General features: G+C 45.9%; 1 protein-coding gene across 3 annotated transcripts in view; it reads right to left on the bottom strand.

The window, feature by feature from the left end:
- Positions 1–25675, bottom strand: part of STRIP2 (striatin interacting protein 2) — a 49070-nt gene that overhangs the window by 22079 nt on the left and 1316 nt on the right. Inside the window, exons 2-17 of one of the 3 annotated variants that reach the window (XM_061414680.1) lie at positions 21677–21746; positions 18265–18339; positions 17072–17206; positions 15653–15773; positions 14622–14685; positions 14313–14424; positions 13498–13625; positions 12405–12608; positions 10833–11068; positions 10515–10580; positions 9776–9839; positions 8904–8975; positions 5490–5564; positions 4704–4801; positions 4144–4270; positions 1556–1656 (exon numbers count right to left, since the gene is read on the bottom strand). In XM_061414680.1, coding sequence (XP_061270664.1) covers positions 1556–1656; positions 4144–4270; positions 4704–4801; positions 5490–5564; positions 8904–8975; positions 9776–9839; positions 10515–10580; positions 10833–11068; positions 12405–12608; positions 13498–13625; positions 14313–14424; positions 14622–14685; positions 15653–15773; positions 17072–17206; positions 18265–18339; positions 21677–21746 — 1748 coding nt within the window. The remainder of the gene's footprint in view (positions 1–1555; positions 1657–4143; positions 4271–4703; positions 4802–5489; positions 5565–8903; positions 8976–9775; positions 9840–10514; positions 10581–10832; positions 11069–12404; positions 12609–13497; positions 13626–14312; positions 14425–14621; positions 14686–15652; positions 15774–17071; positions 17207–18264; positions 18340–21676; positions 21747–25675) is intronic. The other 2 variants (XM_061414681.1, XM_061414683.1) reach the window with 2 other exon arrangements.

Here is a 25675-nt window from a genome sequence, read left to right as displayed (position 1 = left end):
AATACTAGAGTGGGTGGCCATTCCCTTCTCCAGGGCATCGTCCCGACCCAGGCAGGGATTGAACCTGGGTGTCCTGCATTGCAGGCAAATTCTGGTTTAGGAAGCAGACAAAACTATTTGTCAGTGAGAGAGGAAAAGTTGGAGCGGAGGTGCAGAGGCCAAGTGGCCACAGATTGGAGGCACATGGCCCCCTGGGTTCCGTGTGCTACAGACTGACCTTGAGGCCCAGAGCTGCACCTCTGTCCGAGGTTCTTCAAGATGATAAACCACCCATTTCCTCCTAACAAATCCCCGTTCTGTGTGAGCTGACACACACAGGTGCCTTCATGAAGCTGTGGCCCTTCCCCAGCCTCACAGACACTTTCAGTTTTCCCTGGTGAGCAACTAGCACGTCTTAAGTGCCATTTTTAAGGGGCAGAAGTCTCTTTGTAGTGAGGATAAACCCATTCTCTAGTGCTTCTTCCAAACAGGAAAAGTAAAGCGCTCTCATGTATGTTTATCCTAACTAATGCTTATAAAAGTCTATGATAGAGTCAGAGTAGGTATTATTCTCACTTTAAAGATGAAGATACTGTGGCTCAGAGAAACACAGTGTCTTACACTTGAAATGACACAGCTAGCAAGTGGCAGATCCAGGTCAGGAATCCAGGTCCTGTGACTTTGGGTTCTGTGTGTGTTTTAAGCTACACAGAAGTAGGCTGTCTCTCCAGGGTGGAGTTTCTGGCAGTGCTGACAGACTGTGGGGCCAACATCTCCTAGCCCCTCTCCAGCCACCTCAAGTGTCACGTCAGCCTTCTTCTATTTTAGGAACCTTGCCTCTGGTAAAGCACTTCTGGTCAACTTTACTGATTAACACGCTTCCGGTTTTTGTGTAAGCAGCAAACTAAGGAACAAGGGCCTACTCTGTTAACCCTCCAAGTCCCCACTTGGCTGGAGCAAGCCATAGCAACTGTGTTTTAACCCTGCCTCTTCTGCTTACTTAAAGGGTCTCTCTGGTGTGCTATCCTTATAAGTCAATTAACCTTTCTGAATTTGTTTCCTAACTGAAGAAATGGGAATAAAACTTGTTGTGATATGTCTTAGCACTGATGAGGAGATTAAATGAAATAATGGATGTGAAAATACTGCAGTTTTTAAACTACAAATTGATCTATCGAAGTAAGGGTCTATTGTTTACCTTAAATTACAAATTCTGTATAACCCTTTACAAATTTAATTCAATTTATGATTTATACTAAAATCAGGGCTGGCCAGACAAGCCAGCTGCTTCACAAAATAACATTTTTGGATCCTTCTGAAAGGATCCACAGGGCTGAAATTTATCGGTGCAGCTTCTTTTGAGTTATGGCATTACAGTTTTCAAAACTATTAAGTTACAAATATCTTTGTGAAGAGGCCAAATCATACACCCCACCAGTAATACCTCAAGAAAACGAAATTTGACAAACAGCTCTAAGACAGAAAGGACCAGGGAGAATGGAAAGGCGGCTCAGAGACAAAATAATTTCTCAATCCCCAAACAGCCTTTTGAAATAAACCTGTCCAGAGTCCTTACCCGTTTTTGGCAGTGATGTAGGACAAGATATTTTGATTGAAGAACTTCAGGATCAATGGGATGCAGTTGGCAAATACCAAATGTTGTGATACATATTCAAACTGAATTAAAAAATCAAAGCAGAAAGGAAGCTTATTTTGGGGAGAATAGAAGGTCTATATGAAAAATAAAGAGGCAAGTACAATTCTGACACCCATTCCTAAGAATATCCACTGTCCACTTGTGTTAATAGTCTTCCCATCTGGGACGTGGGGAGAGCCCTCTTCAGCCAGCCTAGCCGACATAGAAGGGGACAGTCTGCAGTGCGTGTATGTTGCAAGCGCCTCACCAAAAGCACAAAATGTACACAAGCCAGAAAGAAAATCCCACTCCAGATAAACAGAAGGAATTGCTGTGAGATTTGTTCCTAAGCTCTACAGCAAAAGGAAGGCTCCCCAAGGGAGTTGCCTCCCATACCAAAGCTCTGGCTCACAGAGTTTCAACTGTGATGGATATGCCAGGAACAGGTGCAGCCCAACAACTGTTGGCATCACTCAGTCAGGATGGATACGGTGCGTGGTAACCAAATGAACCACTGGAGCGTGGGCTCCAGGGTGGGTGTGGTTCACTGGACTAGCCCCTATACTTAGAATATCAGTATTTTAATGAATCAACAAGAGTCCTTCAGTCAACAAATAATGCACTAAGAATAAGCCCAAGATCTTTTTGATGGGTTAAACAATAGAACATCGCGTTCCACTTCGCTCTCTTGAATTTGGATGGGGTTTGCTTCCAGGAAGACCTACTGGGGCAGTGTCATCCGGCTTTTGCCCATGATACACTGAACAGCATCACACACAGTTTGTCTCCAGAATCTAAACTACTCTAAGTGTAGAAACTGGTTGAAAAAGCACAGAACTGCAGTGTTTTAAATCCCTTAGCTCTTATTGATTCCTGATCACCAAAAAATAGCCATGGCAGCACACTCAGCTGCCCTCTCCCGAGGTGTGTGGTTAGAAGTGAGGAGTCAGCTTGTGTTGCCCAGTTCTCTCTTCTGCTCAAATATCTTCTCCCTGGCAGCTGAATCAGGGTATTTTGCAAAGCCTCAGGTGCAGGAGCCAATACAAACCTACTGTCAAGTGATGGGAAACATCTTTCAGTTTGAGACATGTCTGTAGCCTTGTCAGGACACACTGACATGTACTGGCAAGGCCCATCAGGCCACCCACCCGTCTGGCTGTGGATCCACATACTGCCCACCAAGAGAAGCAGACAGAAGCACACACACGCAGATCTCTTTCTACTAGGAACACTATTTCTCACTCATCCCTCCCTATTCCTCCCAGCCCTGCTGCTGCTCTGCAAATATTGGTAGAAGAAGTGTGTGTCCTCGGGGTACCCTAACACACTACAAGATGTCTCTGAATGCACTAAAGTGGATACATATCCAGGTTGTACAGTTGAACCTGCCATGGACACAGACTCTGCAGGGCCTCCCTGCACTGAGCTCCTGCTGTTTTAGCAGCAAGCTCGGTTCTGACTTCTCAGGAGGAATGGGGCAGAGCCTCTGTGCAAGAATGAGAAGCTCCGCCTCCTCTCCATGTCTCACCACAGAGAACACTCACTCACTGCCCCCATCTTCTCCTATGTCTTGGCAACACCCACAGCACCAAGTCCAAACTCCGTGGCATGGCAAACATTGCTCTTATGCGGAAGCAGGTTCTTAACCTCTTTTAGCCTCAGTGGAATAAAATAAGACCCACCTCGCAGCGTTGAGAGATTTTAATGAGATCCCAGATGAACCGATTAGAGTGCCGGCCACAGTGTAAGTACCCACTAACCGTGTGCTAGCACAGGAATTGCTGTCTGCTCCCCACTGTCCTCTCCAGCTTCACGTTACCACCAGACCTCCCCGTCTCCCTCTACCCCATGCAGAACTCCAGAAACATTTGATTAGTTTCCAAAGGTACTTTGCCCTCTGCCCTCAGGAGTTTCACAAATCAGCTTTTCTGCTTTAAATGCTTCCTGCCATCATTCCCTGACAACTCCTGCACCCTGGCTAACAAGTTTTCTGTAGGACTCAGGTTAGGAGTCACAGCTTCTCCACCTCAGGCTGGATTAGGTGTTTTCATAGCAGCCAATGCTTACCTGTAACACAGCACTTATCACTCCATAATTGCCTGCTTTACATCTGTATCCTCTATAAAACTTCAAAGCCCTTATGAGCTAGAGGATGCCTTATATAGAATTCTATCTCAAATGTTAGAAGAGTGCTTCACATACAGAAAAGTATGCTTGGCACCCCCCCGCTCCCCTTTTGGCGGCATGCTTGAGTCCTGTGTTCCATTGCTTCAAAGCTGGCTGGGCATATTCCCAAGAAGCTAGGGATTCCTACCTACGACCCCTGGATAATGTTCAAAGGACACAGATGTTTGCAACTTTCTAGGACAATTCCCCACCTTGTGCCCCAAGCTTGTGCAACACGTATCTGGATTCCGTAAGACAGAGAACGATGCTCTGCTGGACTCCAAGGCCCTTGTGTTTTTCCTCTGGGCGGCAGGACCTGGAGGACACCTGAGGGGTGTGGAGAAGTGCTCTGAGCTGCTCACCTGGTAGATGTGGTTCAGTTTGAAGTGTTTGAGGAGCAGCAGGAGCAGGGCAGAGATGCTCTTTACAATGATCTCCTTGTGCCTGTTCACATCGATGCCCAGCTTCATGCTTTGGAGAACAGTGATGCTGCAACGGGGAAAGGAAGAGTCAGTGCAGAAGGTGGCCTTCGAGAGAGGCCTACAAGGACCCAGGTGTTTGGGACACATACAGTACACACCAGTGAGCCAGAACCTGAGAAACCTGGGCTGTGCTAGGGAAACCTCCAGAGTTCCCACTTGTGAGTCTGTCTGGAGGTTTGTCTCTCTCTCGCCTTTGGCAAGCTTGTCCCTTAGCAATGTCCACCCACATACACATGCAGCCAGTCACTGGCAATGATGTGGCCCTCCAGACCCTCAGTTCTGGGCTTGAGAGAGCACTGCAGTGGAAAGGGGCCACTGGTGGCAGAGAGGAGATCTCCTTGGAGACAATCCCCGTAAGTGTTAACGAGGTGGGGCAGGGATGAGAGAGACTGCAGACAAGACAGTGAGTGTTCAGCAGCTGCTCCCACTGAAGCACTTACGGCATCTCCTCAGGCAGGACGTCTGCCAGGATATTGATAGAGTCTGTCTTAGCCTTGGAGGTGGGGGCTGCAGCCAGTAGAATCTTAAGCAGAGCAATCTAGGAAGCATAAAACGAGGAAATCTACCCCATTCAACAAGGCTATCCTTCCACAACTCAACAGCTCCAAGAGAAGTGTTTGAAATCCTTGCTCCAAGTTCTTCACTCAATAACCAAAGCTCCCTACTTCCGGAAGGGCAAACTGGTGCCCAGTCCTGACGGGCCTGGGAGGCTAAGGAGCCTGAAGAGATGTGCTTACAGACTGTTCTGCGTCAAGACTGCTCTTTCCAAAGAGGACGAGAGAAGGAGCAGAGAGTGGGGGCAATGCCTAGAAATTAGGTGGGAGGGAAAGGCAAGATCCACCCCCCTCACCCTCTTCCTTCCTCTCCCTCAGACCATCAGCATTCTCCCCTGGAAGACTGAGGCCAATTAGGACACCAGAGGCCACCCTGGACCTCGGAGGGACTAAGGTGCTTACTCAGGAGAGGCCCCTGGTGCATCCTGCATGGAGCCTACCCCATTCCCCACCTCTCCCAAACAAGGACTTGGAGGTAGAAGACAAGTCCTCCTTCCTCTGGAGGAGCCCCAAGGGGAGATCAGAATTCTGAAGTGTCAGAGAACACTGCCCGGTGGGTGAAGGCTCAGGAAGCAAACTCAAGTGACAGAGGGCTCAGCTTAAAAGGGCTCTCCGCCATCTCTTCCTCGCAGCTGAGAAGCTCTCACAGCCCGGACCCGGCCGTCTCCTTACCATGTACTGGGGGAGGCTATACAGCATGCCCTGGTAGAGGATTTCACATGGCGTCTCTGGTACCACCTCTTCCCCCTACAGCAAGAAAACACACAGTTTGCCCAGACCATTTTCCAGTTGACCAAAATCTATCTTTCCTTGGCTGTGGAGGATGGCAGGACAAGAGCTGGGAGTCAGCTTCGTACCCGAGCTGCATTCATGAGTCACTGCAGGACCTTGGGTCAGTTCCTTTCCCTCTCTGAGACCTAATCTCCTCTTTCAAGGATCAGAGAGCTAGTCTGGATGACCTCGGAGCACTCTTCCAGCCCTGAGAACCTGTGATTTTAGCTGTCCCGTTATCTGGAATCTATCCAGAGTTCTTTCTATATCGCTTTCCAGGTCAGAATCAGAACTCCCACTGAGGATTTGGCTCATATTACTGCTTTGCTGTACATAATGGGCTTAACTCAGGCCACAGGTATGCCTGGGACACTGGAACTGACACCCCACACAGAGGCACTTCCTCTGGTGTCAATCTGAGGCCATCTGAAAGCTTGGGGAGGCTCTGAAGCCAGGGAGGAGAGGTGGATGACTGCACAGAAAGGGTTAATAAAGGCCTGCAGAAACAGTGAGCAGGGAAGAGTTTAGGTGGACGCTACTTTCTTTCCTTCTCCATTACCCTCTACGACAGCCCTGCTTTCGGACCAGCTCCTTACGCACAACTCTGTCCTTGTGATGACCCCATTTAAGTCCTTTATCAGAGTGGGGAGACAGGGGCCTCTAGTGCTCAAGAGGCTACTCAGGCCACTGTCATCTTTGGCCAGTGCAGCCCGTCTTCCCCCCGTCACCCTGTGACGGGACAAGGGTCACCACCATGAGACCCTGAGGTAGAGGGATAGCCAGACCCCTTCTATCCCACACAACGCTGCTGCTGCTTAAATGTACACAAGTCTTAACGTTCTGGCGACCCTGCATGTTTATATTCTGCTTTCTAAAAGGCCTATTTCATACATTCTCCCCTCTCTTCCAACAAACACCCTCAACCCACAGCCCCTCAACAGTTGCTGACCCTACTTCTAAGTTAACGGACAAAACAGAAGCAATCAGATAGGCACAGCCTCATCTTCTCAACACCAAATCTACCAGAGTCTCTACCTTTCCATGTGCCATGAAGGATGAACCGGGTACTCCTATCAAAGGCCATCTGCCACTGGTGCTCACACACTTTCGTTTTGTTGAGTGCTTCGGTTCTGTAATTGTCTTTCTCCTGGATCATCCCTCTTAGGACATAAACATACTCCAGTATCTCCTCCAATAACACTATAAAACATTCCCCTGACCCCACATTCTCCTTCAGCTACCACCCCATTTCTACCTTCCTTTTCACAACAAAATTTCTATGTGGTTTGTCTATGTTGACTAAGCCCACCTCCTTTCTTTACATTCCTTTTTCAATACACTCCAACTTGGCTTCCAGTCCCACCACTTCCCTTGAGATTGCTCTTATCAAGGTCACCCGTCATTTCTACGTTGCCAAAGCCAATGGGTACCTCAAGTCTTATCAAGCTCCATTTGTCAGCAGCATTTGACACAGCTGATCACCTCCTTCTTCTTGAAAGGCTTTCTTTTCTTAGCTTCTGTGGCATCATACTCTCCTGGATTTCCTACCCTCTCACTGGGTGTTTTTCTTACTCCTCTTTCCTGGCTCCTTTCCTGGCTCATCCCATCCTCAACACACTGGTGTGCCCCAGCGCTTGGTGCTGGGTCCCATCCTCTTCTCTCTCTCCTTCCTCCTCAGGTTACCTCAGCAAGTTCCAAGCTTTTAACACCGTCCATGAGCAAACAGTTTCCAAATTTATATCTCTTAGTCAGTCCTCTCTCCTAGAACTCTAGGCCTATATATCTAATTGCTTGGCTGCTCTACATGGGTAGACATCTAAAACTCAGTACAACCTAAATAGAACCATTGATAAAACAGAACTCCTGGGAATTCCCTGGCAATCCAGTGGTTAGTACTCTTGTACTTTCACTGCTATGGGCCTGGGTTCAATCCCTGGTTGGGGAACCAAGATCCTGAAACCCGTGCAGTGTTGGAAAAATAAAAGAAAAATAGGGGAAAACACATTTTAAAAAAAGAAAACAGAACTCCTCATCTTGACAAACTGTAGTTACTCTTATTTTTTTTGGCTGCACTGAGGCAACATGCAGAACTTCCCCAGCTGGGATTGAACCTGTGCCCTCTGCAGTGGAAGCGTGGAGTCTTAACCACTGGACCACCAGAGAAGTCCAAATAATCAAGTACTTATTCTTGATTGCCCTTTATGTCTCTGTATCCACATCCAATGGAACTGCAACTCTTGTCAGCTATACCTCCAAAATATAACCCCAATTCATCCCCTTCTATCTCCACAATTTGTTGTTGTTCAGACGTTAAGTCGCGTCAGACTCTTTGCGACCCCATGGACTGCACCATGTACCACAATTACTACCTTGGTCTAAAACACCATCATCTCTCATCTTGATCATTTTTAGTTTCCAAAACTCCCTGCTTCAACTCTTTCCTCGTCAAGCCTTTACAAAGTAGCCAAAGATTTTTTAAAAAGATAAATCAGATCATGTCACTCCTGTTTAAAATCTCTGAAGGCTTCCCTTTGTCATGTCAATCAACTTCAAGCTCCCTATCTTTGCTTAAATGTCCTGTGTAAAGTGGCCCCAGACCACCTCTCTGACTCTGTCTCATACAACCCTCATTCCCATGCTCCAGCCATAACAGTCTTCATTCACTACTTCTAACACTTAGCTTGCTCTCACCTTGTTAATAAGGCTGTTCTCTCTGCTTGGAATGCTTTTCGCCTTGATGTTCTTATGGCCAGCTCCTTCTTGCACCTCAGATCTTGGATAACTGTCACTTCTCAGAGGTCTACATACCCTGACTGCCCAAGCTAAAGTAGTCTACTACATGGTATGTGATTCTATGTTAATTTTCTTAACTGTATCTGCTGCTGCTGCTGCTGCTAAGTCGCTTTAGTCGTGTCTGACTCTGTGCGACCCCATAGACGGCAGCCCACCAGGCTCACTGTCCCTGGGATTCTCCAGGCAAGAACACTGGAGTGGGTTGCCATTTCCTTCTCCAATGCATGGAAGTGAAAAGTCAAAGTGAAGTCGCTCAGTCGTGCCCGACTCTTAGCGACCCCATGGACTGCAGCCCACCAGGCTCCTCCGTCCATGGGATTTTCCAGGCAAGAGTACTGGAGTGGGTTGCCATTGCCTTCTCTGAAAATCTTTGTTTCTTAATTACTATTGTTTTTCTCTAACCTTATTGTGAAAGTAGAGACCGTGCTTGCCTAGCATGCAGTAAGAGTCCCACAGCAAGCACACAAGTTCTCTGACAGCACTGCCGAGACTTGCCCCTGTGCAGGCTTTCCCTGGACTTACCAAAGACATCGGGCACTTCTCCAGCTCCTCCTCATTCTTGATCTGAACATCTGCGATGGAGACGTACTTGTGCTGGGAACACAAGATGTCAACAAGGGGCTGAGGGCCTTGATCACATGTGTACCAGCCTCTTGCTTAACTTCCCAAATGACGAGGAAGTGCCCTATTTATGGGTCTGTCACCTCAAATAAACCATGCACTCTTTGAAGGCAGGAGTCTTACTCACCTTTGCATCATGAACATCAGCAAAGTTCTTTAATACAGTATTTTTATTTATTTCATATTTCCACATTGGATGGGCAGCAAATACTTTAGCATCTACCTTCAACCAAAGTGCAAGGGGAAGAAAAGAACAAGCCCAGGCCTAGGACCACTGCTCTGAGAGCTCTGCTGCAGATGCCTGTATGTGTGTGCATGTGTGAATGGAGTGATGATGGAGAGGTGAGGCTGGGCTCAAGGTCTGTGCAGGGAATACACTACTCTTCCTCGTCCTCACACACTCTCCGGATACAAAGCAGACTGCTACTTGATCCTGGGCCTGCGGAAGCTACTGAGCCTCTAAGGAGTGAGAAGTGAGAGGAAAGGAAGTGATAAGTGGGAAGAGGGAGAGTAGGGTGGGAGGAGGGAAAAGCAATGAGAGAAGAAAGGATAACTTTTTCATCCATCTAAATGTAGGACACTGAATAGGTAGGGAGAGACCTGATTTTTTTTTAATCTGTTTGGCCAAAACCCTTGCAGAGGAAATACAGAATAACAAGTTCAGAACATGTCTAGTGGAAGAGCCCTACCCAGGACCCAGGACCCTACTGGGGGTCATCCAATTTGTATTGATGGGTCCCTCTCTCTGAAGACTGACAGCCCAACCTGCTCACCTGCTTGAGGGTCTTCACACTCTCGTGGATGGGCCTAGGTAATCCAACCAAAGTATCTGTATCCCTGTGAACACAAGATACATAAAGGTCAGAAGTACAGAGAACTACCGATACTCCTGGAGTCACATGGACCAGGCCACTTTCACCATCTGGTTGCCTGGATCTTTCTCTGCAAGTTACCAGGTCCCTCATTATTGCTTCAGGACACAAAAAGAACAATGGTACAGAGAAGAGTCTCTGTAACTTAGGGTTTCTGTACAGTCTAGTGGGGACTCACTTTGTCTGGGAGTAGGTTCCTATTTAAAAGGGCATGTTGCCCAACAACACTTTTGACAGCAAAACAGCAGTAAGAATGGGTTCTGAGGTTTTGTAGTGACCAGTGGGGATTCACAAGGGTAGGGAGATGGCGAAAGACTGGATCTGTTCCCACCACGTTGCTTCTTCACAGAATTCTCTAGGAAAGAGCCTGTAGGGACCATCTCATAACACTCTGATGAGGAAATTGATTCCCATAGGGAAATGACTCGATCAACATCCTATACCTGGCTGAGAACATAAAAATTCTAGGAAACTGGAAGGAAAAAACTAGATGGCAAGAACCCAAAGCAGTCACTGGGAGCTGCCCAAGGCTCTGGGTTGTATCACCATGATTAGGCAACATTTCTCATTCTAAGCCACCCACTCCTCTGGCCCCTAAGAACCCCTCTATATAGCCAGTTCTGACCATCCAGTCACTTACTGCCCCAGAGTGAATCCGATGAACTTGTTCCTACTCATCTCCAAGAAGTGCTCAATGTCCTTCTGTCTGAGAGGATGGTGGACAGACAAATCCCAGAGAAGGGAAGAATAGCAAACCTTGAGAGAGAGAACCTTACTGGGCTCCCACCCCTCCAGATGGAAAACTATAACAGGAAGGGAAGCCAATAAAGGAACTCCCCACCCAGGAGTTCTAACTCACAGCCCAGCTTACTGAGCCTTGAGTACACAGACCACTCCGCCCTCAGCCTCCAGTGACTAGAACCCTGAAGCCCGGGGTCCCTGGTGTTATCAAACCTACCTGACCTTTGGGGCCCAGGGTAGGCCCTTGGGAAAGGCCACCCGTTCAGCAGAGAGGGGTGCCTGTGAGGGTGGAGGGGGTACTAGAGGGTCCTGCTCTAGCAGGTCTAACTCTCCATCCAAAGTGCGTTCTCCATCGCTGGCAGATTCCTCTTCCTCCTCTGTGGCTGGTTCCTCAGTCTTAAAGAGATCTCTTTCGTTGTAGATGTCCAAGCTGTCCTGCTTAGTAAGGAGTTGCTGGGGGGCGAGGAGGGTGGGTAGAAGGAGAGAGGGAAGGTGTCCAGAAATCTCAGTCTGGGCATCCTTGTCTGAGGCTACCCACTACCCCCAGGCTGCTGACTTCAGGGAACATGGAGTAAGAACCCACCCCTAGTGAGAACTTTCTCTTCCCATCTCAACCCTACTGTCCCCACCAGGCCCAATTCCAGGACAGGCAGCTCTCTCAAGCAAGCACACAAATGGCTGGGAGGCAGAGCACAGATAATCCCAGAGTCACACTTAGGTTTCAGAAAGCACTGATGCTTTTTTTTTTGCCTGCACTTTCCTTCCTAATTATGCTCTACTTAGGTGAACATTCAATTAATTTGCCTTCTGTGAGCATACACCAGCTGGCTGACTGAGGAAGAGGAGAATGGGAGCTTGCTGCTAGGCAGAGGGAATCGAGTTTGGAATTTTAAATCTTGTCACAGAAAGACAAAAAAGACTGGACAGAAATAGGCCAAAAAGTTAACAGTGACTGCTTCTGGTTGTTAAGATTGTGGGTGACTTTTTTTTCCTCCCTTTTCACATTTTTATATTTGTTCTAAATTTTCTATAATGAGTAAGCATTACTTTGTAAAACAAAAAATAAAGGTTAAAAAAATATCACACTGCAGATAATGTAGACTAGATTACTGAGTGTGACTGTCTGGACCCGTCAGCTGTAGTTGGTGAAGTCAGGTAGATCAGGTAGGCGGGTTCTTGGGAGCATGGTCAGGTCTCAGTGCAAGTTGTACCTGTGACCCTTCTAGGGACGCAGACTATCTAGAACCCTAACCAGTCATCTTTAAATGTAAGCCTCTGGCTGGCTCAGAGTAAAACTTCTTACTGAGAAGAAAATGATAAAGTGCCTCTACCAGGTACCTATGGCCAGGATTATACCCCAACTGTTGTTTGGCACACTAGGGAACTCCAGGCTGCTGCTGCTGCTAAGTCACTTCAGTCGTGTCCGACTCTGTGTGACCCCATAGACAGCAGCCCACCAGACTCCCCAGTCCCTGGGATTCTCCAGGCAAGAGTACTGGAGTGGGGTGCCATTGCCTTCCCCAGGCACTGAGGTCTAGGTCAATGATCCTTAGTAAGACGTGAATCTATGAGTGATATCACAGTGTGACATACTGACAGCCAGGGCCCCATCAGGGCTTGGGGACAGAAGCCAAATTATAGTCTCCATGATTTCAGGTTGGTCACAGGGCTGGTCAGGGGTAGGACAGCAGAGTCATTTGCTGCTCTTTCCTAACATATCCAGAGCTGCTTAGAATCTCAACTTTTGGCCAGCCAGTATCACAACACCACTGTCTGCTTTAGTCCATACCCTTCGAGAACCACGGCGGCCTCGCAGTTTGGAGGGTGGAGGTGCCAGCTGAGACTCCCCCAGGTCGAGGGTGTAGGAGGGCGGGGAGGCAGCCCGCATGCTCTTCACCACCTGGATACTGTCCTCCGCCAGTGGAGGCAGGCCCAGTTCTGCCCGCTTCTGTACTTTGAGAGCCTGCAGATGCTCAAATCCACCGAGGGTAAACTGAGATTTGAACAGGAAAGGGGCAGAGAAGAGAGGAAGGAAGTCAGAAAGCAAGGTCAGGGAAGTGTGGACAGAGAGAAGAGTCACAACCTCCAGTTCCCAAGACCCCCTCAATTAGGAATTAATACAATAGGAGAAGGCAAAAAGAATGTGGTGACTGGGCCCAGTCTCAGAGGTGGCTACTATCCCTTAGAGCTCAGGGGTCAGGATAAAGTATTATTTACTGACCCAGGGCTGGAAACATCCCCAGAAATTAGGAAAGGGACTACTGAAGGCCTCCACTGGGGGATAAAAACAGGAAAATGTACCCCCCTTTAAGGGATACATCTAGATACTATACACCCCTAGAATCACTCAAGGCCTGCCCTGGAGGGTAGGTTGTTCAGCCAGTTCTGTAGGGTGGGAGCCAAAGAGGAGGAACCGGGTTGAATAATTAGTAACAAAACTGCAACCATACACTTACAAGGACTTCCTTTTATGAAAGCAAATCCTCTATCTGGACGGAGAGCAGGCACTAAACCCTATATTTTATAGCTAGAGAAACTGAGACACAGAGCATTGCCCAAGGTTCCTCAATATCAACAGAGGTCAGATCTCCCACCTCTCAGCCAGTGTTCTTTCCACAAAACATTAGCTCTATCAGGGAGAGGCGCAATAACACCCTACCTCGAAAAGTGGCATCTCCCATCAGTCCAATAGAAAAAGGTAACCTGCCCTGAAACAGAACCTCTGATTTCTCCAGGACAGCCCTATTGCCCCTCCACTGGCTAACAGCTGCCCTGTTATTCTGCCTAGCTCCAGCCTCCTGGAATCAGACCAGAAAAAACTGTGGTGGCAGAAGGCACTGCCTGTCTGATGAGACGGGAGAGGGAAAGAATCAGCCACTCACCATGACTACTTTCCAGAGCAGAAGCAGGACCTTCTTTATGGGGAAGTGGGGAGCCAGGCCACTGCAGAACTTGGTGACCATAGAGAAGAGCAGAAGGGCAAAAGGCTCCTGATTATGCGTGGAGAAGCCTGGGAAGTATGGAGAGAGGCAAGTGAGAAAATGAAGATGAAGCCGCTGAAATCCAGTTCCTGTAACTCTGCTTCTGGACACATTGAGGAAGGCACTCACCTCCTTGCAAAGAATTTGAGGACTTGGTTCTTAGAAGGAGACTTAGAGAGCCCCTTTGGGGAATCCCCGCCCTCCCCTGCCAAGGGCAGGATAAGAGAGGTCGTGGAGGTAAAATGCTTGGGAGTGGATGTCAAACTAGAAGTTAACAGTAATAAAGATGCTTTCTGGCTGAGGAACTCAAACATTTTGTAGATCACAATTCACCTTCCCACATCAATAAATGTATTTTTTAAAATCTCAAAGGCCTTCATATCTCATCCCTGACTGAGGGCAACACCAACTTATATTTTCAAGGTAAGGCACCTCATTTTTTCATGTGGGATTTGTAATGGAAGGGGAGAGGGATGAATTCCCACTTATAGGAATAAAGAAAACCAAAATACAGAGAAGATATATGAGTGGGCCTAGCTCACAGACAGAGAGGCATTCAAGCCAGGCCGTCACACCTGCCACATAGAATCTCTGTCCTAAAAGAAGGGATGTTAATTCTTAAAAAGAAGAAGACAACAAAAGAAAACTTGTCTGTCCGTCGTGAGCAGATGCTATGCTTCCCGTCCGCCCTAGGCTCCTTGCGTGCCACTTCTTACTCAATTCAGTGCGGAAGGTCTCCCGGGCTGTCCTCCACCCACAGGAGTCTGTCTCTCGCTCCAGGCGGATATTTTCCACCATTAGGTACAGGACACTCAGCAGCACCCTGAGGTTACAGAAGGGTCACAAGAGGTTCCCATGGCAGTTTCCAATCTGTGGTCTGAGACCTCAGGCATGGTTTCTGTGGGGGTCCAGTCCAGCGGAATTAGGAACTTCTAGCGGTCTGGGAGCATCTGAAATCTGGGCAAAGGTTACCCATTGCTAATGATCCCCTGTTCCAATCCCGTGGGCAGCCCTACTCACCTGAGTTCTGTGCTGTCAGCAATGGAGATGGCTGGCTTCCGAAGAGCACTGCTACAGGCCTGGCTGTTGCTGCCACAGGGACGAGGGAGAAAACAGGGACCTATTAGGCCTCTTTACTCCCTGTATTCCGCTCTTACCACATGCACAAACATAAGTACCTGCCATTCCCTGTCCATGTAGCTAAAGAAATTGGTTTAAGGTACAGAAGCCCATAGAATTCTTCCTGCTATCTCAGCAAATCCTTATCTACAGTGAAGACGAGAAAGGGTAGGGTCTATGATATTCACTTGTCTTAAAATCCCCACCGTGTCTAGCACTGTGCTACACACAAAACAATGCTTGGTGAATAATAAACAGAATTAACCCCATCTAAAACATCTGAGTGATAGGGTGAGACAAATATGAAGTCTTAGTTGCTCAGTCATGTCTGACTCTTTGCGACCCAATGGACTGTAGCCCACCACACTCCTCTGTCCATGAGATTTCCCAGGCAAGAACACTGGAGCAGGCCCATTTCCTTCTCCAGGGGTCTTCCTGACCCAGGGATCTAACCTGGGTCTCCTGCATTGTAGGTGGATTTTATTTTTACTGTCTGAGCCACCAGGGAGTCAACATGAGGGGGTCACTAGAGTAGGAGCAGTAGATAAGGCCACCTTTGAAGCTATAACCATGGGGGAAAGAACTGGGCACAGCCATGGGAACTGGTCCCGTCCCTCTGTGTCATGTTCTCAGGGAGGACAGTTTTCTTCATGGATTCTGGAGGGAGGCTGAGCTGAGAAGGTGTCTGAATGAAAAAGCAACACAGGACAGGCCCCTGAAGCCCAGTACTGAAGCTGTACACAGGGTAGAAGCTGCTGATGAGCCCAACCTCAGGGAGCAGGACAGACTACCAGAGGGCAGGGCTGGTGGAGGGGAACTGTCAGTGGGCTCTGGACTGAAATGTGAAAAAAGAAGGCTCTACAGTGACGGAACCCGCTGAGGACATGAGGCAACCTTCAAGGAAGGGGGTGGCCAGCCCTCCCCAAAGGCTTCTCACTCGATTTCCATGTGGAGTAGCTCCAGGAAGGCCGAGAAGGTCCCCATCTGATAGAGCAGGAAGCAGTTGTACCTGGACCAGTGGAGCACATCGACCTCTGAGTCACATTCCCCAAAAGTGCCTAAAGGACCAGACAGGGCCACAGAGGGTGAGGGGGAGGGCGTTATCCCTGTTCTTTCCACCTTGCCCCATAGTCTTGAGACTGTCTTCTAACACTCTACCCAACAATTAGGTGGACAAAGGTAGGGCAGGAGCTGCCCAGAACTTCCCAGAATGAGGCAGGGGAGAGGAGAAGCAGTCTGCAGGGTGAGGTCCAATGTGCTCACAGCTGGGCTGTCTTAAGTGAGTTCCCTGAGAAGGAAGTCCAGAGACAAGGATTCAGGTGCAAGTAGTTTATTTGGGAGTTGATCCCAGGAGTTATCAGTAGAGAAGTGGGGGAGTGACATAGGGAAGAGAAGGCAGCAAGAACTCAATCCCAAGTGAGGAGAAGCTCTGGAGAACAGTATAAAACAAACAACTTGGAATCATCCCACCCAAGAGGGCTGAGGCAGTCGGGCTGTTCCCCCACTAACTCCTGGCAGGTGCTGAGGAATGCACTGGATAAGGGGAGCACATGAGTCCCCCAGTACTTCTGTGGGCTGCATGGAAAGCCCTCGGGCAAAAAGATGAAGCGACTGGCAGCTGGAACGTGGCCAAGGCACCAGACCCAAGACACAGGGCTGGGCACTGCCTTGTTTGCTACAGTTTTTCCTTCGCCAGATACCTTTCTTTCCTCTCCAGTTACGATTTTTTTTTTTTTTTAAAGCTTCTAAATAGTTGGTTCTGCCAACAGCCCTGTTATTTATGATCTCAGGGCTTTCTTTTACTACTTCAGCTAAGCTATCTCATTTCTCTTTCCAGCACCTGGATCACAGGTGCCTTCTGGGAAGCTTTCATCAATTAATCTCACCGAGCTCTGATCATCTCAGTGACAAATCACTCACAGCATCCTCTCCTGCTGTTGTGTTGGCTTGGACCATGTAAACGCCAGTGAGAAACAATGTGTAAATTGGTGGCATCCCGCCTCAGAGCCAGGCCACACCTGGAGAAAGAAAGCTCAGCGGGTGGTGGTACACTGTCAGCTCTGACCACAATGACCCTCTCTATAAACGATTATAGCCTGGGTTAAGGAAAAAAAGAACGCTGTAAGAAATCCTGGCATGCCTGCAAAGAAAAAGGTTGATTCCAAGGGATCCAGAGCAGGATCTACCACTATCGCCTCTTCACGTAAGTACAAGTCTACTCCTAGCACACGACACGACTGTCCTCGAGAGGCAGGGACCTGGCTTTCCCAGCATGACTTGCGTCCTCCTAGCCCTGATGACACCATCTCTCTCCCAAGTCTCCACCCCTCTCAAGTTGGCAAAGATGGCTGCTCACCTTGGGCCAGGTAGAGGACAGCTCGGGCCACCTTCAGTCTCCGTTCCCTACTGACCACCTCCAGTCGGTCTAGGAGTCCCATCACATAGGCCTTCTGGGCATCTTCCTCCAACTCCAGCCATTCCTCACCCTGCACTGAGGACAGAAGGCCATACAGATGCAGTGTCAGCTGTTGCCTCTCCTTCTTGGAAAGGCTTCTGAGAGTGTGTGTAACTCTGATGCCAGCCCCCTTCAACAAATTCTTCTCTTCAAAAGCTTTACTGAGCTGACAAAGAATAAGGAATGGAAAAAGAAACCAAATGTTCTTGCCTGAACCCACTCTATAGCCTCGTCTTCCTCCACACCCCCTCTATCTTTCTGTCTTTCCTCAAGGACTTCCCTCTGTCTCCCTACATATCCAATTCCTATACATCGTTACAAGTTCAGTACAGAATCACCTCTTTTCCACTAATGCTCCAGCCAGAAGCTTTGCCCATGATACTTTTTACTTTTCTAATGACACTACTCATTTTCCTCTTGGCCTCAGCTAGTTCTATGATGTATACATTTCCCCTCTGCTATCTAACTATAATTTCTTTGAAGATACTGTAAATTTACCTCTACCCCTGCCTCCTGCATCTCTGGCACAAACTGGATACTCACCACACTTGTGCTGAGCTGAACACTGAACTGACACTGACCAAGTAAGGAAATGGAGGTCTGAGTGGGTCACAGTGTGGGCACATGAAATTATTACTCCTGATGGTGTTGGGAGTGAGGCAGAGTGGAGATGAGTTGAATGCTAAGGTCAAAGGCCAGGCTGGGCACAGGGTTACTAGCCTGAGTGGGGCACAGTGTGAGCACATGAAATTATTACTCCTGATGGTGTTGAGAGTGAGGCAGAGTGGAGATGGGTTGAACGCTAAGGTCAAAGGCCAGGCCGGGCACAGGGTTACCAGGTAACAGGACAGCAGTCCAGCCCCACCTCCTCACCCCTTTGACATCAGGAAAGGCCCCAGCTCAGGCTTCTCTTGCTTCCACTCTGTGACTTCTCTACTTGATACAGAAAACCCATATGCAAGAAGGAATAGAGAAATTATATGGTTGTGGAGAGGACAAAGAAGGATCATACTTTATTTTAGGCTTTTTCTAGATCAGCCTGGGATTTCACAGACAGAAAAAGCAGATCTCAATGAATAAGGATCTGGGATCACCTTGGGTCTTGAAATCCTCTTCAAAGCACCTCCTGTTAGTGGTAAATTCTGGGTTTTCGGTGTAGCTGTACAATTCTGTGGCAGGAAAGATAGGACAGAATTATAAACATTTAGCAGATCTTTACAGAACGGGCCTGGGATGGAGACAGTGGCATGAAAGAGCTAAAGCTTCCAACACGTTCCTGTGTCCAATTCAATCCAGAGCCAGCTTCCTCCTTTTCGGAGGTTAAAAATAGCCACTTGTGTCCCTGGGTGATTAAAGCATCAAACCTGTCCTCCTCCTGCCAGCTGGCTGCTATGGCAGAGAAGGCAGCCTTCGACATTTGCTGAGGGCCAGGAGGAGAGCTGGGACAGAGAAGGTTTAAAGTCATCATTCCTGTTTCTTAGGGCTGCATCCTTTTCTGCTTGTCAAGCTAGACTGGAACTATCTTGTCTCTAGGGAAAAAGCGGACAATACAACTCCTGAAATTTAGATGCCAGATCCTTGTGCTATTCAAGGAGCCAGGGTGAGGGCTGGAGAGGATGAAAATACTAGAGGGCTCTTTGGGGTTGGAGCCAGTTCATTCTCTCCCTGTGGAGTTTCCTTGAAAGGTATAGAAGTTTACATTCCTGCCCACGGCCACCTGGGCAGAAACAGCATCAAACCTTGTACAAGCAGCTTTAATAGTCAAAGGGCCGCCTGTGCCCAGGAAAATCTAGTGAAAATCTTTGCTGACAATAGCCTCTCAATACAAAATGCAGAGAGCTTTTGAGAAAAAAAGAAAAACACCCTTTCCTACCTATACACGCTTACATCAGAATATTTCATCAGTACTCTTGTCTTACAGAGGATGAAGTAGTAGTGATTAAGTCAAAAGGTGCTTCCTCAAAACTCTGTTCCCTAAGATCTGGCTGGAAATTTAACTAGGTCACAGATAATTCACAAAGCAAGAGACATTCACTTATGTTCCAGCCGGCTGTCTTACTGGTCAAGAAATACCTTGTCTGGGAGCCAGGGCTTTTGCATTCTGAGTTCCAGAGTCCTAGAGTGACCAGAAGCAAATCTCAGCTCTGATTGTGAAATTCTTCAGTCATTAGTGAGTAGTGTAGATTTATATTTTTAAGTAGGGCACAAACCCACTCAAAAAAAGGGAGAAAGGCTCTTAGGTACTGACCTTTGCTTTTGTCTTATTTTTAAATTTCAGATCATGAACTTTCGTACACTACAGGTAAATATAGAATGCATAAGAGACGCTGTGTTTATCTTTTCAGATTAAACAAGTGTTAAAACTTGTCATATCTGTTTCAGACATCTAAAGCCCCTTCTTCCTCCCTGGTCTTATTTCCCTCTCTAGAGATAACCACTATGACGAAACTGGTGTGTATGCTTCACATGCCTATTTTTATACTTTTAGGATATGTGTACATGCCTGTCAACAACACATGACATTGTTCTGTTTTTAAAGCTTTTATCCAAGTGGTATCATATAGTATGAATTATTTTTACTTAGGAGTGTTTTTATTTTTCCTTAGTATTTTTTATTAAGTTTTTCAAGATTTTACATGAAAAGCAGTGTGATGAACAGATCCCTTCATTTAACTGACATGGTTCTCAATCAAGTGTGCAAGCAGACGTCTAGAAACATCTTTAGACTTGGGTGTTTAAGCATTTTTTTCCCCCTTGTTTCTAGTTGTTTACTCTCATAACAATGCTTTCTTTTTAAGCTAGAGGATAATTACTTTACAATATTGTGATGGTTTTTGCCATATATCAACATGGATCAGCATTGGTATTTAAGCAGTATTTTGGATGCATGTATAAATTATTTTGCCACTGTTTCTTCTACCCCTCAACATATTTCTAATATTTTTTGACACTGAAGCATACTAATACAGATCAATTATTTTAATGACTATACAGTAGCTAATATATTGATACACTACAGTTTACCCATTCCCCTAAGTTGTTTTCAGTTGTTCCCAATGATGACAATAAACATCCCTTTAAGTGTTTTCTTGGGCTCAAGAGTTTCTTTTAAAGTGTACCAGAGTTGTTGGGTCATAATATGTGTGAATTCAACTTTGCTAGATATGACCAAAACTGCTTTCCAATTTTATACTCTGTTCCTGCAAGCCAAGCAATGTATAAAATGTATAAAAAGTAGTCACTTCTCTGCACCTCACCATCCCCAGACTTTTAAATTTTGCATCTGATTATTATTTTATTTTATTTTTTTTTTGCTGTGCCAAGTCTTAATTGTGGCATGTGGGATCTAGTTCCCTGACCAGGGAGCAAACCTGGGTCCCCTGCATTGGGAACTCGGAGTCTTAGTCACCGGACCACCAGGGAAGTCCCTGATGATTGCTGAATAATACCTCATCATTTTGCTTTTCCCTATTTCCTAACATAACTGAGTATCTTTTCATGTATTTATTTGACCATATGGTTTTCTATTCTGTGAATTCCTATTCATATTCTTTGACCATTTATCTATTGTCTCTATTGGATTTCTCTCTCTCTCTGTGCATTCATATTCTGGATTCTAATCCTTTGATGTTGTTGGTTATTAAACTTAGCTCTCTATTTCTGTCACTCATCACAAAATTTGTTCCCTATGCTTATTCATAAGAACTTTTTGAAAGTCTCTTTTCTCTGAAAAAGCATGTCTTAAAGTGTCACTTCCATGTGACAGAATATTTAACATTCACACCATTTCTACACAAAGCTTGTTTATTAATAACTGGCATTTATAGCATGTGTAACATGGAGGCCCTGAACGCAAGGAGATCACGTTTAGCTTAAGCTAAAAATCCAGGCAGAGAGAAGCAGCCCAGCATTGAAAGAAGAATGTGATCACTTCACTCCAGCTCAGAAACATCAAACCAGAACTCCACTATGATGGATACAGATGACATGTCCAGCCTTGCTCCGCTGGCCAGTTGTCTATAGAGATTTTCTTTAGACATTGCTGAGACTTTAGTAAGAGGCAGGTATTAGACGAAGGGGGCGAGATGGAGGTAGAAAAGGACAAAGAGATGGAAAGGGAAAGAAATGGAGAGGGTGGCAGAAAGAAGGGGGCACACAGAGACGGGGTGAACACAGGAAGACAAAGAAAGGAGAAATGTGGAGACAGTGGAGAGAAAACAGATTTGAAAGTGTACCAAAAGAAAATAAAGAAGGGTGAGCAGAAAAGAGTGACAGAATGAAGAATGGAGAATACCATACACAGCCAAGAAGCACTCACAGAAAGAAATGTGAAAGCAAACAAAGAGAGATTTACCACTGGAGGCTGGAGAGAAATGGGAATGTGGAGAACAGACTTTGTTCTACAGCCACTTGCTGAGAACAGACAAGCTGCCAGGGGACGTCACAGGCATCTTTGCTCTCCTCCTGGCCATCCCTCCACTCTACAGAGACCCATCTACCTCCTACCTGACAACTCTGCTGCGTGCCCATCTGCATCTCCATACTCAAATTCCAGGGTGGGGCAGTCCACAGAGCCCTGTAATGGAGAAATCTTTGTGGTAACTTGGGAACAGGGTTGACCAAAAGGAGCTTATACCCTCATTTCATCTTCTTCCTCTCTTGGAGGCCAAGGTTAGATCAAGAAGACAACTAGAAGAGCCCCATCTGGGCCTTTCAGCCAGGAAATAACCCCCACCCCCACCCCAAGCCAAAGCAAAAGCTCACTCAGTGCAGGGTTGGGCTGAAGATTCCTATACAGAATCAGAAACTCTGGGCAAAGGCCCAGGATCATGAACAGATATGAAAGCTACAATCTGTGCCCATATCTGATCTACATAAACACAGAACTGAAGAACATCTAGCTGATCTCTAGAAAGACAAGACAGATGAAAACCAAAGAGGTAAATTGGATTCTGACTTCAGCTCTCTGTCATTAACCCATAGTATGATTTTGAGATCATTCTCTGGATCACAGTTCCTCATCTATAAAAAGAGGTCCTTCGGCTCCAATATTCTGCAATTTTAGGATTGTCAAATAAGGTAGCATTTCTACTTCAAACTGTATTAAAGGCTAGATTGCCTATGACATATGTATAAATCTATAGTCCCATTTAAAAAGTATTTTTAATATAATCCTCCCTCCTAATCTCTTTAAACATTTCGGGGTATTGCCTACCAATATATTAACAGACATGAATTTTTAAAACGTTGAATCTCACCTCTTGTCACATACACTGTTATATATTATGTGATCTTGAACAAGTTACTTAAGCTCTTTGTACCTCAGTGTGGTATAAAGATATCCTTGATCTTTGCCCCCTCACCCTACTCCCTGGTACAGAGCTCCTAAAACCTTTGGAATTTTTTGAGTGATGGGAGTGTCTATTATTCATCCCTGTCAACCACACTTGAGTTTATACTAACGAGGTGACTCACAGTGAGAGTTTCAAAAAAGGGGCTCCAAAGAGGGGAAAAGACTGGAGACTGAGTTTAATTAAGTGGCCAAGGCTTAACTAACCAGGCCTAGGTAACCAAACTTCATATAAAAACCCTGAAACAATGTGATTTGGGCACACCAGTGTGCTAGGAGGGTAATGCACCAGAGAGGGCATGGAAATTCCATACCAGTCCACCTCCACACCTTATCCTATGCCTCTCTTCATTACATTGTTCCTGAGTTGTACCCTTTATAATAAAATTGTAGGCATAAACATAGCACTTTTCTGAGTTCTGTGAGTTGCTTTAGCAACCTGAGAGGGACAGTCATGGTGACCCCCGAAGTACTCTTGCCTGGAAAATCCCATGGACGGAGGAGCCTGGTAGGCTGCAGTCCATGGGGCTGCACAGAGTCGGACATGACTGAGCGACTGAACTGAACTGAACTGAAGGAGAAGTGCAGGTGGTTTGGGGATCCCACTGTGGGATCCCCATCTGACCCCTTAACTTGTGGGCTCTGTGCTAACTACAGTTACTGTCAGAACTGAATTGGTATCAGGCAATTGTTGGAAAATGACATTTAGTTTTCTCATCTGTAAAACAAGGATAATTCATAGGGTTATTGTAAGAACTAAAATGAATTAATACAGGAAAAGCAGTTAGCACACCAGCCAGCACTTGGTAGCACTATGTAGATGGCTACTCTACTTAGAATTTTACTTATTCTGCTTACAATTTTAATATTATAAAGGCATTTTTCTCATATTATTATAACTTTCCCTTTAAACAGAAAACTGAGGAGTTTCCTGATAGCCTAGTGGTTAGGATTCAGCACTTTCATTGTCACCATTCAGGTTCAATTCCTGGTCAGGGAACTGAGATCCTGCAAGCCACGTGGCATGGCTAAAAATCAAAAGGAATTAATTAAAAATAAATAAATAAGCAGTTAAGTGGACAGATTTCTACTGGCTTACTTAATCAATCCTCTATTGTTGAACATTTGTTTTTATTTTTCTTTACATGTAACTGTAATACATGCATACATTTTTTCATATTTATGATCTTCTCTAAGGATAGATTCTTATAAAGGGAATTAATGCATCAAACTTTCTTAATATTTGTATGGTTCTTTGTACATGTCAAGTTGTTTTCCAAAATCACTTTGTCAACTTACACTTCTAACAAGGCGATTTGTGTTTAAATCTGCTATAGCAAAGAGTTCCAAGCTTCTGTATTACAGAGACCAATAAGAAAAAAAAAATGGTAGACAGTGGGGAATGACATAAAATTTTTGATGTTTTATTTTGCTAAGCAGAAACTTTAAAAAATCTCTTAAAATACATATATGTATTTTTTAAAAAAGTTTAATACCCCAAAAATGGAAAGGTCAAAATATCAGCACGTGTCATTAAAAGCAATGTTTTCAAGCTTTTTTGACTATACGTCAAAGCAGAAGTAAATTTTACATCACGTCTCAAAACACACAAAACTGGAACAAAAGATTAACAAAATATTTACCACTACTATAAGTGATACACTAGTATTTCCTATTTATCTATTTCTTTAAAAAAAAAAAATTGGTCTCAACTCACAGGTCTCAACTCCTTACAGTTTGGAAAAAACATCGTTTTAAATTACATGCATCTTTAAATTTAATGTATTGAATTACATTTTATGGAAAACTTACTTCAGTGTCTTGAATTTTCCTCATTTTTCTACAAACCAGTTAAACTTTGTCAAGGTCTTTGGGACCCAATTAAACCAAGGAATCTGGTTGTAAAAGGCCTGAAGTGAATCCTTTGGTTTATGAAGCAAACAATCATTCTTGAGCTTCCTTTTAAGGTTAGGATATCTATACACTAAGCCACTGGGAAAGGGTAGGTCAATGGTGCCCCTATAAACACAGTGATGTACGAGGCTCTCTTGTGCCAACAGTAATTCTCTTCAGGTAATTCTTAAAGCTGTAGAGAGTAAAGAAAATCATCTTCCCCAGGACTGTCTTCCACAGGTATGTGAAAGGAGGGAAGGAAGGAGAAGCAGATGGTCATTCTTTCTGAGAGTCAAGCAGAGTGTGGTCCCCGGGTTTTGCGGCTACAGGGGATACACTGACAGGTAAGCGCGGCTCTTCTGCCGCAGCGGGAGGTGAAGGAAAGCTCATATTTCCGGCCAGCCTTTGGGGAGGCAATGAGCTAGGATGGAGAGGATCACTAGTTATTGACCACCACATGAAAAGTGCACCTGCAGACAATCAGGAGGCAAACAGCAGTGCAGGTGGAAAGCTGAGGCTCTGGAAACTGAACACCCCGGCAAGAGTAAAGTACTATCAGAGCCTTTTCCAGAAGGAAGACTTGATAAGTAGGGAAGGGCCTCCTGGTTCAAGAGGAATTTTAATTCATCATAGAACATATCATTCTGAAAATGTTTTACTCACTCCCACATTGTCTGTCTCTCTGCCTCCACAAGAAATGTTAGCTCCACAGGGCAAAGACCTTATCTTGTATATTGCTGTACCTCTAGCACCTAAAACGGTGCTGGGCATATAGAGAGGACTCAATAATTGTTGAATTAATAAAAGACTCACCTCCCCATGCCTCGCCTCACCTCACCTCCAAAAAGCCATCTGAACAAGAACTAGGTCTCTGGAGGGGAAGGAGGCACAGGGTACCCTAAAGACCAGATTCATGCTGAGGCAGGGAGGGAGACCACACGATGCATAAAACCTTGATCTAGTATGGCAGGATGGCTGAGCTCTGCCTCTGAAAGGTGGTGTGACTTCGGGCCAGTCTTTCTACCAATTCCACTTCTCTCTTCTAAAAAATGGATGCTTGTCAGTATCGAAATAGAAAGCATTTGTGAAATCCCGTTGGAACTGAAATATAATTCAAATGGTAAACCGCTGACTGGGATGCCTAAGACCAGGCTTCTAGTACCAGTTCTGTCCCTTGATGATGAAAACATAGTACTAAGGGCTACTATGTGCTAACCAACTACATGCACTGTGCCTGCACTAAATTAAACATTTCACATCCA

Source organism: Bos javanicus, chromosome 4, assembly GCF_032452875.1.
Source record: "Bos javanicus breed banteng chromosome 4, ARS-OSU_banteng_1.0, whole genome shotgun sequence".
NCBI lineage: Eukaryota > Metazoa > Chordata > Mammalia > Artiodactyla > Bovidae > Bos > Bos javanicus.
The sequence above is the reverse complement of the archived record's forward strand: the minus strand, read 5'-3'. Positions and strand labels throughout refer to the sequence as shown.